Below are 16,518 nucleotides of genomic sequence, written 5' to 3' on the forward strand. Positions count from 1 at the left end.
GATGGATGGATGGATGGATGGATGGATGGATGGATGGATGGATGGATGGACGGACGCACAATGAGTACTGACTGATAAGCATTTTTCCACCAACTTCCTTCTCATGCTCCAGAGTCCCAGGGACCCAAGAATATTCTTTAGACTTATATCCTTAACTTTCATCCCAAGTAGATAAGTAAGCATACATCTTTTCTAGGAGGAAGGTAAAGGGCCCAATATTGTATCTAGTATAGGTTTAATATAAAAGTCTGACCCTAGATCTGGCCACAGAGGAACTGTAGATATTTGACATCATTGTTGAGACAAACAAGGGAGAGAAGAATGCAGACCAGAGCAGACTGACTCACACCCATGACTCTTAGACTGGCTGAGTATAGCTTGCAGGCATCTATCTTCAGTCATCCTTTACAAACCTCTGTAGTAGGAATGTGGGGCTGTGTCACTGTAGTTAATCATAGTTGTGAAGGCTCAATTATAATGATATTTGGGGGTTCCAAACTGAGCTTCCACACCAGCCCTTGGCCACCTCTTACTCATACACCAAGCTCTGAGAAGACTAAGGTTGGTTTTAGAAAACTGTCCTTATCTGTCCTGGCCCATAGTCTTCCTCATTGCTAATCGGTATAAAGTCTGTTCGTCACTACATTGGCCCAGGTAAACACAGCGACTAAGACAAAATGTGGCTTCTCTTTTAATATCATCCCTGGTAAGTATAGGCTCTGAGTTTTGTGTCTGACATTCCCAAGCCTTCTAAGCTGCTTTCTCTATTGTAGAGATAGACGTAGAAGATCCATGATTGCATCAAGTTCTTAAAGTCAGTGGTGTGACTAGGAAGTCTGAAATACTATGATTATAGCCAAAAGAGACCACAGTATATCAAGCCACAGGGTAACGATAGCCCTGCAGAAGATATCCACTTACTACTGCATGCCTGTCTCATGCCAGATAGACTTCTTGCCCTGATAATACCTCATCCATGCCAACTCCAGGAGACAGACATTGTCAGTATTTTAGGCAGGGGGAACCTGAAGTAGCAAGAAGCTCGATTACTTGGCCAGGATAGGACTCAAAGCACCGTTGCCAGGATTCAAATCTAATCTTCTTAAAAAGATTCATGGTATGCTGCCAACTTTGAGCCTTTTTCCCTTTTGAAGAGATGGTGTATGAGCTGGGAGCTAACAGTCCAGCCCAGGAGGTCAGAAGCCAGGTCCTGAGGAGCACAAGACTGGGTAGGAGTCAATGAAATTGGAAAACTCCAAGTAATCCATCAGATTTCTGTCTTACCTGGCCAGATGCTGGCTATGGAGAAGGTTTCTACTTACTCTATGGGTTCAGGATCAGGCCATTCCAGAAGTAGAGGGGTCCTGGTTGGTCTTTCCTCTCATTGACTTTGTATCCCTTGTCTTCTGTGGCCTGTACTGTAGAAGGGGTAGACACATAAATCTTTTGAGACTGCCCCACTCTATACCTGGCTCTGATAGAAGCACACTATGCAATTGTGTAAAAAGTAGGCCCAGCCTCTATGCTCTAACTGATACTCTGTTGGCTTTCCAGAAATTCTTAAATGCTCTGAGTCAGACACAGTAACCTGTCAGTTCCTCTCTCTGCTTCCTGTGATGGATCTAACAGTTGCTTAGCCTCCCTGATCTGACCATCAGCCATGCTCACAAAGAAGGAATTTGACCTGACATCAAAGACACCCTATATCTCTACCTGCCTCTTTTTCAGGAAGTCTGTCATCCAGCTTGACCTTGCCAGTACCAAGAAAGCGATGATTGTCCCTGCATTCGAGACACTGCGCTACCGACTCTCTTTCCCTAAGTCAAAAGCAGAGCTGCTGTCAATGTTGGACATGGGGACCCTATTCACATTCAGGTGAGTGACCCTCACAGCAGTCATCTCAGGTACCCAAAGAGCCTCTCTCCTAGGACACCCAGATGTCAAAACTGTTGGCAGAGAAGGGAATTAGTCCCTTATATAGCCCAAGAAAGAAACTCACCCCAGTGTCCTTCAGACTCTCTGTCCCCCCTTCCTGCATGTGACTTGCTTTGCTTTATACATGGATGGTAGCCACTGTATCCGATGTAAAGAGAGGCTTGCTGGGGCGAGAAGCCACACATTTCTGTACTTTAAAAGAAGTGACAAACTCCATTTAGGGCTCTGTCACTATCCCTTGACTCAGAATTATATCTTTGGTATATACATGGCAGTGTTCTCTAGAGAAACAGAATTTAAAATGAATTTATTAGGTTATCTTTTGCATTGATAGCATGAATATATATTTAAAATGAATTTGTTAGGTTACCTTTTGCAATACAATCAAATTGGGCCAATAATGGCTGTCTCTGTTGGAGAAGCCAAGACTTTGGTAGTTGCCCAGTCCAGGAGTCTGAATATCACAGCAATACCAGTCTGGTGCCAAGGACCTGGTTAGGTTCTTGCTTTTCAGTACACATTGGAAGCCTGAAAAGTCTGTTTCTAATATCACAGAAAGAGCTGGTGATGGCAGCAGCAATAAGCTCGATAAATTTTTCAGCAAGAATGAAAGCCCAGTGAGCACTAAGGTTTACTTCTTCTAAGTCTGGCCACTGCCAGAAGGTGTCATCCAGATTTAGGGTAGGTTTTCCCTATCAATGAAGTCATTTAAGCCAAGCCACACACAGACATTCCCACAAGCTAACAAAGTATATAAAATCTCTCATTGAGACCTTGTATCAAGTTGAAAAATAAAACCATTACAGTATTCATTAATCCTTAAGGTGAGTGGGGTTTACTCTGAGATACCTGATGGGGTTTCTTTTTGTTATTTCCGTGTGTAAGTAGTCTAATCTCTAAGATCTCAGAGTATGGAACAGGTATCTGAAATCAATCTGCAACTTAAAGTCATCAAGCGGACTCCAAAGTTGTACCCAACTGGTATAAGAGCCCACTTATATATTGCCCAGTGATAGCTACAAGCAAAACCATTGGTTTTCTCATTCTGAGATGCTGATGCCTTCAGCACTCATCTGCACAAGAATTAATGGGCTCCATCTCCTGGTGCCGGGCTCTACTTTAAGTATAGCAGTCAGGACTAGGGGAGTGGGAATCCTGCTGCTCTCTTTCAGATGGAACAGTATGAAAACAACCATTTCATCTGCCTGTTTCTGCTAAGGTTTCACACTACAGCCTTCACACTGTAGGAATGGCCCCTGCTTCCTTTGAGTGGAAAAAAAACAAAACAAAACAAAACAAAAACAAACAAACATGCAGCTTGAGCAGCCTGAATTGTTCCCAAGGATTTTAAGCATAACAACTGGGTTGTCGTGATACTACAAAGCCTCTGAAAGGCTGTCTCAGACTGTTTGTCCGTGAGGATATTTATCCCATGGCGCCAAGTTAATGCATCTTTTTATTTCTGGGGGGTAGAAAGTTCCAGGACTCAATCACCAGCCTTCATCTTCTCTTCAGGGATCTAGAAAGGAACCTAGAAGAATTCATCTCTACCTACGCCAAGCTATCCTTTTCTACTTCCCACAAATTACATGCTTCACTTGGACCAGGAATTGGGATGAACATAATCCTTACAGCAAACATAAAGTGGATACTAATTCTTATTTTGCAGTGAAGACACTGATACTCAACAATCAAATAATCTGCTCAATGACACGTGGCTGATAAGTGGCAGAACCAGGATTTGGTCTGAGAAACCACTAGGCCTGTGCTCTTAACTGAAATAGCACTGGGCTACTGACAAGCCCTTCATTTTCATACCAGTTCTTACTTGAAAACACAAGATCACAAATTGGTTCTGGAAATTGAGACTGAGACCAAATCTTTATCTGAGTCTCTCACAGTTACTCCATCTCTATGTCTGAATACCTGACAAACTTTTACGGTATTCATCCTGCCATCTTCTACTGCAGGTGATGTGAGAACTCATTTCAAGGCCATAGCTGTGATCATGAGAGGTAGGGCCTAGCCTACTGTGTCCATGATTACTGCTCTGGCCAACAGGTTGCAAGCCACCATGCCAATTGCTAAATTACAGCCTTCCCCTCCAAGAAATTGCTTTCGTCACCTGCTCTCCAAACAAATCCCTAGTCCTCATCACTGGCATGAGAAGCTTCTACACCCCTCTGCAGCCTACAGAAACATAGTGCTCAGAGTATGTATGGCCCCTAGACCAATAGCATCACATTGCCTGGGACCTTGTTATGAATTCAGTCTCAAACCTCATCCCGGACCATAAACCTTCATGTTAAAACTAGTCCTTTACATAGCCCTGACATACCTAAAGCGTGAGAGCAGTGAGATCAGCTCTTTCTTCCACATAACATCATGTCAGGTGTACTAGGGAGCCCCTCCCATCATCTGCTCTTGCGGTTGCCTGGTTCAGCAGTACCAACAGTGAGCAGGAGGTTTCCCGACAGTCTCTGGGCTGTGTTGTGAGCCTGTATCTTGGGTTTCTTGTAACTTCACTGCGTTCTCTTCTGCTCAGCCACTTGTCACGCTGTCAGCAGGCTAGACTGAGTGAATAGAAACTACTTCTCTAGCCGGATAAGCAGCTTGGCCCAGTTCTCCCTGGCCTCCATTTCTTTTTTATTTTTCTTCTTTTTCCTATCATATAGTAGGTCAAAGTTCAGGTTCTAAGGATGGAGAAAAAAAAAATTGGTCACAAATCTGTTGATACTCCTGAAAGCAAAATCATTGAGAACTGACATCATATTTAGGAGTCAAATGGAGAAATAATGAAAGCATGCTTACTTTTTGAAGGATTAACTATTATGTATCAGACACGTCCATAGTATTTTATGAGAAATCACTTCATATTAAAAGTTGGTATTATTATCTTTGCTTTACCAGGAGAAAAAACCAAGATATGGAACCTGCCCACCCCTGCTGAATGAAAGGATGCAAGCCCAGGCAGGCAGGCTGCCATCAAGAGCCCTTATTTTTAACCACTTTGTTTAACTGCCTGGTAGGGAACAAGCATTTGTAGAGTGCCTTCTGCACGCTCAGCCCTATGCCAGTGTTTCTAGCACTGTCTTGTTTAAGTTCCTGCACAGTTTATCATGATAGGTATGATTTTTCCCAGATCACAGGAGAGGAAATTAAAGCCCTATTAAAGTACTTCCTTGTTCAGGGTCTGCTGTTCCTAAATGGTAGAAGTGAGATTTGAACCCTAGTCCAATGGTCCTACTTTGCTCTGCTTGGAACCTAATATGAATTCCCAGTCATCACTTATGGTATGCCTGTTCTGTCAAAGGCACCAAGTCTGAAATATCCTTTCCATGCTCTATTAAAGTAGCAGTCTTCTCCTCACCCTCCTTTCTTTTAAGTAACTGGCTTTGGTAGACGTTTCTGCATTGATGGAACTGAAGCTCAAGTCCCTGCCTCTCCCCAGCTTTCCCGTCCTACCCAGCAATACATTGAGTCTACTGGATGGTCTGGCAGAAGTCCAGACTCTTTGATGAAATGGAGTTTTAAAGAGTTTCAGCCTTGCCACTAGAATGCCACCTGCCATGGGGCACTCACTCTCACTGCCTTGCTTGCTTTACAGAGCTGTCCCTAAAAAGATTAGAAAAACCCCTTATCTGTATTTCTTTCTCCTGCAGCTAAACTATTAGATCCTAACACTTCCTTTTTGTTTCAGGAAGCGTTTCTGTACTTCTAGGTACTATCTTTCCTAACCCCTTTCTGTTGTCTCCAACTGTAGCTTTATTTTATTCCTTGCATCCACCTTCCACATAACTTTCAGTGACAAAGTCCCACCCTCCTCACTAGTCTCTCTCACTGTCACCTCTCAAGTTTTAGATTATTCATCCACTCATTTTTTCCAATGTACTCCCTCACATTGGATACACCAATGACAACAGAGCATCAACCTAGTGCTAAGGTGGGAGAAAACCTTGGATCTTAGAACTGAAAGGAAATCCTTTGAGATGAGGTGGGAAAGAGGGACCTGAAAAGCTGTGTAGTACATTCAAAGACAAAGAATGAGAACAGAGCCCTAGTCTGTAGGGCATTCCACCTCAGCCCCTTGCTCTTCCTACCTTTCTATATATGATGAGGACAGAAGCACACAGCTGGCCCTTGAGCCAGCTACCTGAGTTTCATTACTGTTTGCACAATACTGTGCAGGAGTTCAGACTCACAGCCTGACTGTCTGTCTTCTTGCATGGAGTAGCCAGGTCTCTGACCAGGGTTCCTCTGGGTGGAAAGCAGGTATCAGAAGAAATACAGACCTCCTCCAGTACCACACAATTCTCTTCCTTTTGGCTGGAAGAGACGGTCTTCATTCTACTAGCTTTTAGACTTGTACCCCGATTGGTTCCCGGGTCCTCCCTCTTTTCACCCTGACTTTATAAACAGCTCACAACATGACTCTTTCCTTCCTTCCAGATCTGAAGGATCATAAGTCAGGTCAGATCTACCCTAGTAATCTCAATTTTTATTATCACAGCAGCATTTGCTTAATAACCTCCATATCTATAAATATCTATAAAAAGTCCACTCTTGCCATATAATATGATATAACCAGAAGGGCATCTTACTCACAGGTTCTGCCCCATCACTGAGTATCAAGCAGGATTACCAATGCTCCCTGATAGGCATGACCAGATATAAATTTCATGGAAATGAAGTCAAGCGCTCAAAAGTTCACTGGAGTCTTCTCATTAGTGACAGGTAACTAACTCTGAGAAACTGCATAAGTTTCTTGGGGCTGCTGTAACAAAATACTACAAAATAGGTAGCTTAACCCAACAGTTATTATTTAACACTTTTGCAAGTCAGAAGTCCAAGCTAAAAGTTCTAATAGGTCCATGGTCCATGGTTTTCCAGAGGTTCTAGGCAAGATGCCTTCCATGTTCCTTTCTTTTTGTTTGTTTGTTTTTCCTGGTAATTGCCAGCAATCCTTAATACTTCTTGTTTCTTGATGGCCTGTCATTCTAAGCTCTCTCTGCATCTGCACATGGTAGTCTCACTGTGCATCTGTGTGTTCAAATTTCCCTCTCATCAAAGGACTAAGTCCCACCCTAATTTTACCTTGAGTATATCTGTAAAGATCCTGCTTCTTACTAGGTCACATTTACAGGCACTGAAGGTTTGAACTTAAATGAGGGTTTTGGAGGAACACAGTGCATCCCACTAGGAAGACCATATCAACATGCATTTCTTCTTCCTCCACATCACCAGGTCTGGGAAACTTCAGCTTCCACTTCTTCACTCATGGCTTTTCTTCACATGTCCCAGGTACCACGTATGGACTAAAGGCCACGCACCCACAAACTTTGCCAAGTGGCGGACTGCCACCACGCCTTACCAGGTTGAGTGGGAGGCTGATTTTGAGCCATATGTTGTTGTGAGACGAGATTGCCCTGAGTACGATCGGAGATTTGTGGGCTTTGGCTGGAATAAAGTGGCTCACATCATGGAATTGGATGCACAGGTGAGAACAGAACACCCACCTGGTACTATGTGGGAAAGGAGAGAGATACAGATATTAGAGCTGAAAGAGAACCTTGGAGACACGAAGATTTAAAAGGACCTTCAGAGAAACAAGATATGTTCAGGAACTAAGAATGAGAATTTGAATATGATTTTCTAGGCTTTCAACCTCAAACCTTTGTTTCTCCTTCTCCCCTTGAATGAAAATTCAGTTCTAGACAATGTTAGTTTCCTATAATATATCATCTTACCCTCTCCTTCTAGTGAGGAAGATGGGCACAGGGTGACTAGTCGTGATTAGCCTCCAAATTGTTTAATTGTTTCACTGTAAGTGGCACAAAACATGCTACTAAAATGTAGCTAACTATTCTGCCCTTTAATTAAAACAGCAGGGATTTTTAGACTGTGTTCCATCTGAAAGTCTTCATTCATTCACACAATACTTAGCAAGCATCTACTTCAGAAGAAGTCTGCAGAATTTTAATAGGTGAAGCCAGAGTACTATACATTTTTGCAAAGGACCAGATGGTAAGTATGTGGAGTTTTGTGAGACCTATAAGTCTCCCTTGTACCTGCTCTGTTCTTCCACTATTGGTCCTCCATTAGGTGGCCTCTAAACAAATATATGTGGCTGGATTTCAGCCCAGCCTCATTTATACAACCATGCTGCAAACCAGACAGGCTGTAGTTTGTCAACTCCTTTCCTATGATAAGATACATGTTCCATTGAGTCTAAGACATGTCAGGTGAGTTAGAACTACTGATGTATGTAGGAGGTTATGGAATCGTGTCCATGTTGAGCAAAACAAAGCATGAAGTCCATCCATTGGTACCCATGCCATGACCAGCATACCTGCTTACATACCATGAGTCCTGACCTCCCTTTGCTGCTCCCACAAAGAACAGTGATATTTCTGGGCCCAACAATGTTGTTGTATGGTGACTATCCAAAGAAAAGCTCATTTTTCCCATCACCAAGGCCTACCCTTTACTTTAGACTCTTTCATAGAGCTTTCACAAATGAACCATATGCTTTTCTGAATTTGCCTGTGGCACTCATCAGTCACAACTTTACCCATTCCAGTGAGGCACTCATAACTGACAGGTCACAAAGTCCCAGCTGTAGGGGCTGGGGTTGGGGGATATAACCCACGTTGTCCCTTTGTGAAATGACCCCAGACAACTGGGCCCTATGGTCTTATGTGTTCTCCTGATTTTTCTCACTTCCTCAGCTGCCATTCTCTGCCTGTCACATATGCCTTTTCTGTCCTTGATTTGCCTTGCTGAGTTTATTCTTGTCTGCACAGGTCTGAGAAGTAAATGACAAGAATCTAAAACTGGAGCAAACTGCATGTGTTGGGATCTGAGTTACATGTCATAAATTTGTGTCCACTGATTTGGCTGTTCAGAGGTGTTGTGTCTCCTGCCATAGTCAAGCATATTCTATGATACCACCACTTACAAGAAGTTGGGGAAATTTTTATCCCTGTTAAGCTTCAATACAGCTAAACATTTTGGGTTTATTTGGGTTATTTGGATATTTATTTATTTATTTATTTATTTATTTATTTATTTATTTATTTACCTATTTTTAAGACAGGATCTCACACTGGCTTAGACTGGTCTGGAATTTGCTGTGTAGCCCAGGTTGACCTGCAATCCATGGCAGTCTTTCTCATGTAGGCTTTCCAAGTGCTGGGTTACAATCAGGTGCCACTACTTTGAGCTTAAACAGTTGCTTTTGCATTTTTATCTTTTATTCTAATTTTCTCCCTCTTGTACCTATCTGAGGATACTGTCAATATTCATCCAGTTCTATGAAAAATCACATAAACAAATGTCAAATCATTAGCCAAGAGAGTATTATGTGGGAACAGCATTTCAGAGTGACCATGGGGCATATAGAGAGCTTCTGAGTTGGGCATGTGTTCTGCTTTCTTCTTTCATAAAGTATGAGTTTCAGTCTCATGATCATCCTTCAAGATAGAGTTTCTCACTCTCACTTTATGAATGAGCAAACCAAAGTTCAGTTTACTCTGATATTTTTTATGAAGCAAGTTATTCTGGAGCTGTTATGCCCCTCCTAGTGTTATTCTGTTGGCTCTTGATTCAGAGTCATACATGACCCAAGGCTCTTTCAAAATAAGTCATTACTCTTGTCTTTCTTCTTCCAGGAGTATGAGTTCACCGTGTTGCCCAATGCCTACATGATCCACATGCCCCATGCCCCCAGTTTTGACATCACTAAGTTCCGTTCTAACAAGCAATATCGCATCTGTCTCAAAACCCTGAAGGAAGAGTTTCAACAGGACATGTCCCGGCGCTATGGCTTTGCTGCTTTGAAGTATCTCACGGCTGAGAACAATAGCTAGCATTATGAAGGCTACCACGAGGGAGAGACGTGCCACAAAGGAAGAGCCACTTGCTGCCTAGGCCCAGACTTTGAAGACAAAATCCATCACTGATTTTGTTTGGTTTGTTTCCCTTTGTCTCTTTGGCCCCACAAAGCTGCTCTCTTCTGAGATCTTGGACAGGGACCCAGGCCACCATGAGGTACTTCCAGAATGGGACACAGAAGGGTGAAAGCAAATGAAGAGTTAACAACGTATCACAAAGGCACAGACCAAGTCAGAGTTTCTGGAATCTCCCATTGCTTTTTAACAATTATGGGTCAAACTTTAGCTGTGGAGAAAGAAGTTGCCATGCTTTGGGTTAGTCATTCCAGGAAATAAGAGCAAGATATTTCCTCCTAAGAATATCCCTGCCACCTAACTGGCACCCAAGCGGAAGACAGGCCAAGGACCCAAACAACCATCTGGATACCCACATGGGGACATTATATATGCAGGGACCTGGAGGTGGAATGAATTGATTCTTTATTATGAAAGTCACTCTTGTTTTGTTTTGGGTTGTTTGAATTTAGGAGATTTTTTATTTTGATCTAGGAATCCAAGTTAAAACAAAAATCTAATTCTTAAAGCTCCAAAAGAAAAATCAGCTCCCTCAACCAACACCCCTCTCAGTCAGCAGTGGCCCAGCGACAAGCGTCCTCAGAGAATGTTCGCACATGGGCAGCTTTCTTCAGGATGAACACTGAGGCCACCTGATGCTGAGGTTCCACTCCAGATCCAGGGCTATGCCAGGGACAACAGAAATATGAGGCCAAACACTATATGCAAGTCACATTTTCTATGGACAGTGACCAAGTCACAAGGAAAGGGCTTCAAGGAACTTCTTCAGCACTCACAGAAGGTACGATTCCCTGCTCAGGCCTTTAGAAGAACTTGAATGGTTCACAGGAGTCCACTCCGAACACTCTTATAACCACATGGAAACCACTGGCAGAAATGGGTCAGGTGTCTGTGTGTTTCTCCCTGCCTCACTGTTGGAAGTGGGAGACTGGTGAGCTTAGTTTCCCCTCAGGACCTCTCCTAGGCTTGGCAACCACCTCTTCATTGTGCAGACGGAAGAAACACTGGACTTTTTACCCATTTTCTTTATTCTTCACTATTAATGTTGTGTTTACATGGATGAGAACAAGAGTTAATGGCCTGCACTCTGCTGGGCTGTTTGTATTGAGTTGCCATGTGACCAGCGAAAGCTGCATTCAATAAATGAAAGTACAGACTCTTTCTTCCTACTCTCCCTCCAACCCTTGTCAGAAGCCACATGACACACTTGGTCTAGAGGGCAAAGTCAGATTCATGTACAGCACCTCACACTCTGTTCTTCCATCTCATCTTTCTCATTATTTGAATGTCACCTTTTTTTCCCCTTGCTGTTTAAGGTTAGATCTCACTTTCTCCTTAACCCTCAACTCATTTTCAACTTTTTTGTTTTGCATCTATCTCACCTCTGTAGCCAGATGCTGTATATTTTAAGTATGCAAATTGTGGCAAACAGTATCATTTGGTTAACTAGCCTCTCCTTAAGGGCTTTCTTGTCCTGTGGAGCCCCACAACACTCCAATCAATGAGAGCACTACATGTGGTGTGTTCAGTGGTGTTCCCCTAGATTAGGACAAAATGAGGAAAAATGTAATCAGATTTAGTTGTCATAGAGATACAGGTAAGTTTTTGTCTTCATTAGTTAATTCTCTCATTGAACAATAAAATATCTGACAGATATTTATATTGGTTCAGAGTTTGAGAATCCAGCTCATCATGGTAGGGAAGTCAGGGTAACAGGAACTTGAAACCACTGATCGCATTGTACCTGTAGTCAGGAAGCAGAAGGAGATAAGAGTCAGCACTCAGCTTGATGCTCCTTTTCTTCAGTCAGGGACTCCATCCAGTTGGGTGGTGCTACCCACTCTTAGCTGGGACTTCTCACTTCAGTTAACCTAATCCGTAATCTCTCAGACATGTCTAGACATTTATCTTTATCTTCCTTGTTAATTCTAGATCCTGTCAAGTTGACAATATTGACTATCACACTATACATAATATATATCATATTATATATATATATAACATATAATACATATATAAAGGAAGCATATACATGTATAGCATATATGCAGAATTTATTATTATAAAAGTAATGCATGAACATAATCCATGAACACCACTACAAGAAAACATGACAAAAATCTGTTCAAAATCATATTAAGTTCATTATTTTAGTAATGATGCTTGCAGCCAAATGCTCACAGAATGAATTTTCTGTCCATCTTTATGCAGATACCATGTTCAGTGACCTCCTCTGAGCCTCATGATCGACTAAATGTCTACCTTTACCACTCATTGCTTTCCCTGTTCCTTCACATATATGCATGTGTACACACACCTGAAGGCGCACATATGTTCTGCTGCTTTCTGCCAGATTAGCATTTCCTAGTAGATTGGTTTGAGCTACTCATTTCCAGCACCTTGAGTCAATCTCAACATTTGTTGATAGCACTAGTTCCCCAGTTAAACATCAAATTTTAATTCCCTAAAGCTTGTCATTAAACACTTAAACTTGTTTTCATTTGCATGTTTATAGAAATAGCCAATGACTATATAATTTGCTAGTTAAGCAGGGTCACTCATGAGAATGAAAGAAGATGCTAATTACTTTGATGAAACTGCATGTACATAGAATCGATTAAACCCAGAAGCTGACACTCCATACCAGCGTGAGAAACATCCTGTTACCTCAAATATGACTACCTGATATGGTCATTTAGTCCCATTTAAAATTAGTCTAGATGGAAAAAACCCAAAAGGCTCACCAGCTCAACTGACAGCCCAGAGGAAAAGGCCAAAAAAACACAAGGCTGAAGGCTTGCTAGTTCAAAGCCCAAAAGGCCGGGTAGCTAAGAAGCTGAAGCTAAAGCCAGAGCTTAAGGTAAAAGTTCTTCTCTACTTCTCTACACTGTCTTACAACCCCTCAACTCAAAGTCCCTTCTATTTTTTAATTCCTGTCAGCTAGTTTCTTGCTCTGCCTCTTGGTCGAGGGTTAACTTTATTAAATCCTGTGTACAAAAAGCTCTTGGATTAAAGGTATGTGCTAGGGCTGGGTGAACAACACCATAGTCACCTGTTTACAATAAGAAGTTATTGGATTAAAGGTGTGTGATAGGGATCAACCTTACCAAACGAGAAACAGGGTTTTACAGTTTACTATTTTGGGGTTCACAATGGGATCGAATATCCTGCAACAGACATGGGAGAAAATTGGAGTGAAATACTTGTGCTGAGTCCTCTTATTCAAGATTCATAATAAAGCAGATCTTAGAGGATCAGAGTCCAGGATGAAGGAGTAAAACTGAAAAATTAAAAATAAAAAAGAACTCTCCATAGCATTAAGAATTAAGTACTCTTTTCAGATATGTCTGGAGTCATTAATTGGGGAAGTGGGAGGCTGCAGAAGGCCACAGGCAACTTTCATCAATTTTCAGATATTGCCACATGTGTTGCTGTGTGTGTGTGTGTATGTGTGTGTGTGTGTTATTGTGTTCAATGTCAGTCTTTTCTCCAGTGTCTGTGCTTCTCACTTCCCAGTGTTTGGGGAGAGTATTTCTTTAATGGGTTGGAAGTATCCTGAACTCTCAAAGAGTTACCAAAACATTGGCTTACCTCCTAACTAGACTTTGGACTTATGTGACATGTGGTCTTTACTATGGAGAAGGGAACAACTGCCTACATATTCCTGACACGGCACTGATCACAGACAAATGTAATGATTCCATCAAATATAGCAATAAGTGACTTGCTCTAAAATACACAGTAAAATAGGTGAAACAGGACATCATGCACTCAAGGAGTAACAGAAAGAAAAAAAAAGAAAAAGAATCAGAGACTACTAAATGAAGATCAGAAGGTCAAGGTCATACCTGCATACAAAGCAAATTTTAAGGCTGGGCTAAATGAGACCCTGTCCAAAATACACATAACGCACATGTGCATGTATGAACGAATGCATGCACAAATGCACACACAATTTTCTGTGTCTATCCTGTCCAACTGTCCCGAGTGTGTCATCTGCAAGGGAAAGAACCTTTTCTTTTCAGAACCCAAGGGTCAGGGGAGGCACTGGAGAGAAACTTAGAGCATCAGGCACAATGGTCCAGGGAGCTGAGAACAGAGACAAGCACTTGGGCCCACTACTCAGCCAAGGCTTGGTAAGGCAAGACACGGGTATGATAGAACTCTTCAAATCTGATTGATGTTGGGCAATCATAGAGGCATCTCTTAACATAGGAAGAGGTCACATCACCTTGGGCAGATACATTCATCACATGACTTGAGTTCACATTATTCTGGATACTGGCTACACAGGAGCTTAAGTAAGTGTTGGGGGGTGAGTTGTGTTGCCCTCCCCCCCCGATTCATATTGAAATTTTGGGTTCCAGAGCTGAGGATGTAGTTCAGGAGATAGAGGGTTATCTAGGAAGCATGGAGGTCTGGGTTCATTCCCTGGTACCATATAAAGCAGGTATGGTATGAGCCAAACGCTGGGGAGGCAAAGGCAGGAAGATCAGGAAGTCAAGATAAAGTCATTCCTGCCTACAGAATAAATGTTAAGGCTGGGCTAAATAAGACCCTGTCTAAAACACACAAATGTATATGCACAAATGCACACTCCTTGCACGCACAATTCTGTGTGTCTATCCTACTATCTTACTATCCTGAATGTCATCTGCAAGGAAAGGAAACTTTTCTCTTCAGAACCCAAAGATCAGGAGAGGCACTAGAGAGAAACTTAGAGCATCAGGCACAAATGGTTCAGGGAGATGAGAGCAGAGACAATCACTCAGGCCCAGCACTTAGCCAAGGCTTGAGAAAAGGACACAGGGACAGCAGAATTCTGCAAAGCTGATTGATGAGTTAAGTAGGGAAGAGCACAGAGCAATACTGCCGGACTTAATACAGAAGAGCACAGAGAACTGAGCTCAGTGGAAACGAGCACAGAGCAGTGTTTCCTGGATAAGTAGAGAAGAGCACACAGCAGTGTTACTGAGTTAAGTAGAGAAGAGCACAGAGCAGTACTGCCAGACTTAATAGAGAAGAGCACAGAGAACTGAGCTACGTGGAAATGAGCACAGAGCAGTGTTTCCTGGATAAGTAGAGAAGAGCACAGAGCAGTGTTACTGAGTTCAATGGAGAAGAGCACAGAGCAGTGTTACTGAGTTCAATGGAGAAGAGAACAGAGCAGTGTTGCCGTGCTAAGTATAGATAAGCACACAAAGCAGTGTTACCGGGCTAAGTAGAGAAAAGCACAGAGCAGTGTTACCTGGCTAAGTAAAGATGAGCACAGAGTTATGCTACTGGCAATCATAGAGGCATCTCTTAACATAGAAAGAGGTCACATCACCTTCAGCAGACACTCACCTTTGTCAGGTGACAGAGCACTATTACCGAGCTAAGTAGAGAAGCGCTCAGAACAGTGTTTCTGAGCTAAGTAAAGCAGAGCACAGAGCAATGTAACCAAACTAAGTAGAGAGGAGCACAGAGCAGAGTCTCTAAGCTAAATAGAGAATATCACAGAGAAGTGTTTCCTGGCTAAGGAGAGAGGAGTACAGAGTCATCTTACCGAGCTTAGTAGAGAAGAGCACAGAGCAGTGTTACTAAGTATAGATGAGCACAGAGCAGTGTTTCTGGGCTAAGTCGAGAAGAGTGTTACCGAGCTTAGTAGAAAAGAGCACAGAGAAGTATTACAGGGCCTAGTAGAGAAGACCATAGAGTGGCATTGTCAAGCTATGTGTAGGGAAGCACAGAGCAGTGTTACTGGGCTAAGTAGAGAAGAACACAGAGCAGTGTTACCTAGTTAAGTAGAGAAGAGCACAAAGCAATGTGACTGGGCTTCGTAGAGAAGAGCACAGAGAAGTGTTTCCAACTTGAGTGGAAATGAGCACAGAGCAGTTTTCCAGTCTAAGTGGACATGAGCACAGAGACATCTTACCGAGTTTAGTAGAGGAGAGCACAGAGCAGTGTTTCCTGGCTAAGTAGAGAAATGTGCAGAGCAGTGTTTCCTGGATAAGTAGAGAAAATCCCAGAGCAGTGTTTCCAGGGTTAACCAAAGAAGAGCATAGAGCAGTGATACTGAGCTAAGTAGAGAAGAGCACAGACAAGTGTTATAGTGCTAAGTAGAGAACAGCATAGAGCAATGTTTCTTGACTAAGCAGAGAAGAGCACAGAGCAGTGTTTCCAGGGTTAACCAGAGAAGAGCACAGACAAGTGTTACAGTGCTAGGTAGAGAACAGCACAAAGCAGTGATACTGAGCTAAGTAGAGAAAAGAACAGAACAGTGTTACTGAGTTAAGCAGAGAAGAGCACTTAATACAGAAGAGCACAGAGAACTGTTTCTGAGCTAAGTGGAAACAAGCACAGAGCAGTGTTTCCTGGATAAGTAGAAAAGAGCACAGAGCAGTGTTACCGAATTCAGTAGAGAAGAGAACAGAGCAGTGTTACCATGCTAAGTATAGAATAGCACACAAGCAGTGTTACCGGGCTAAGTAGAGAAGAGCACAGAGCAGTATTGCTGAGCTCAGTAGAGATGACCACAGAGCACAGAGCAGTGTTACCGAGCTCAATAGAGAACAGAGCAGTATTACCCAGCTAAATAGAAAAGAGCGCAGAGCAGTGTTGCTGAGCTAAGTAG

At 42.5% G+C, this 16,518-nt stretch overlaps 1 protein-coding gene across 2 annotated transcripts in view; it reads left to right on the top strand.

Annotated features, from left to right (window-relative positions):
- The window catches only part of Large1 (LARGE xylosyl- and glucuronyltransferase 1), a 512,199-nt gene extending 501,127 nt beyond the window's left edge, over positions 1 to 11,072 (top strand). For both annotated transcript variants that reach the window (XM_055609116.1, XM_055609114.1), the window contains 3 exons: positions 1,729 to 1,875; positions 7,237 to 7,432; positions 9,606 to 11,072. In XM_055609116.1, coding sequence (XP_055465091.1) covers positions 1,729 to 1,875; positions 7,237 to 7,432; positions 9,606 to 9,803 — 541 coding nt within the window. In that variant the 3' untranslated portion in view covers positions 9,804 to 11,072. The remainder of the gene's footprint in view (positions 1 to 1,728; positions 1,876 to 7,236; positions 7,433 to 9,605) is intronic.
- The last annotated feature ends 5,446 nt before the right edge of the window (positions 11,073 to 16,518 follow it).

Source organism: Psammomys obesus, unplaced genomic scaffold (genome assembly GCF_907164565.1).
Source record: "Psammomys obesus unplaced genomic scaffold, mPsaObe1.curated_primary_1811, whole genome shotgun sequence".
NCBI lineage: Eukaryota > Metazoa > Chordata > Mammalia > Rodentia > Muridae > Psammomys > Psammomys obesus.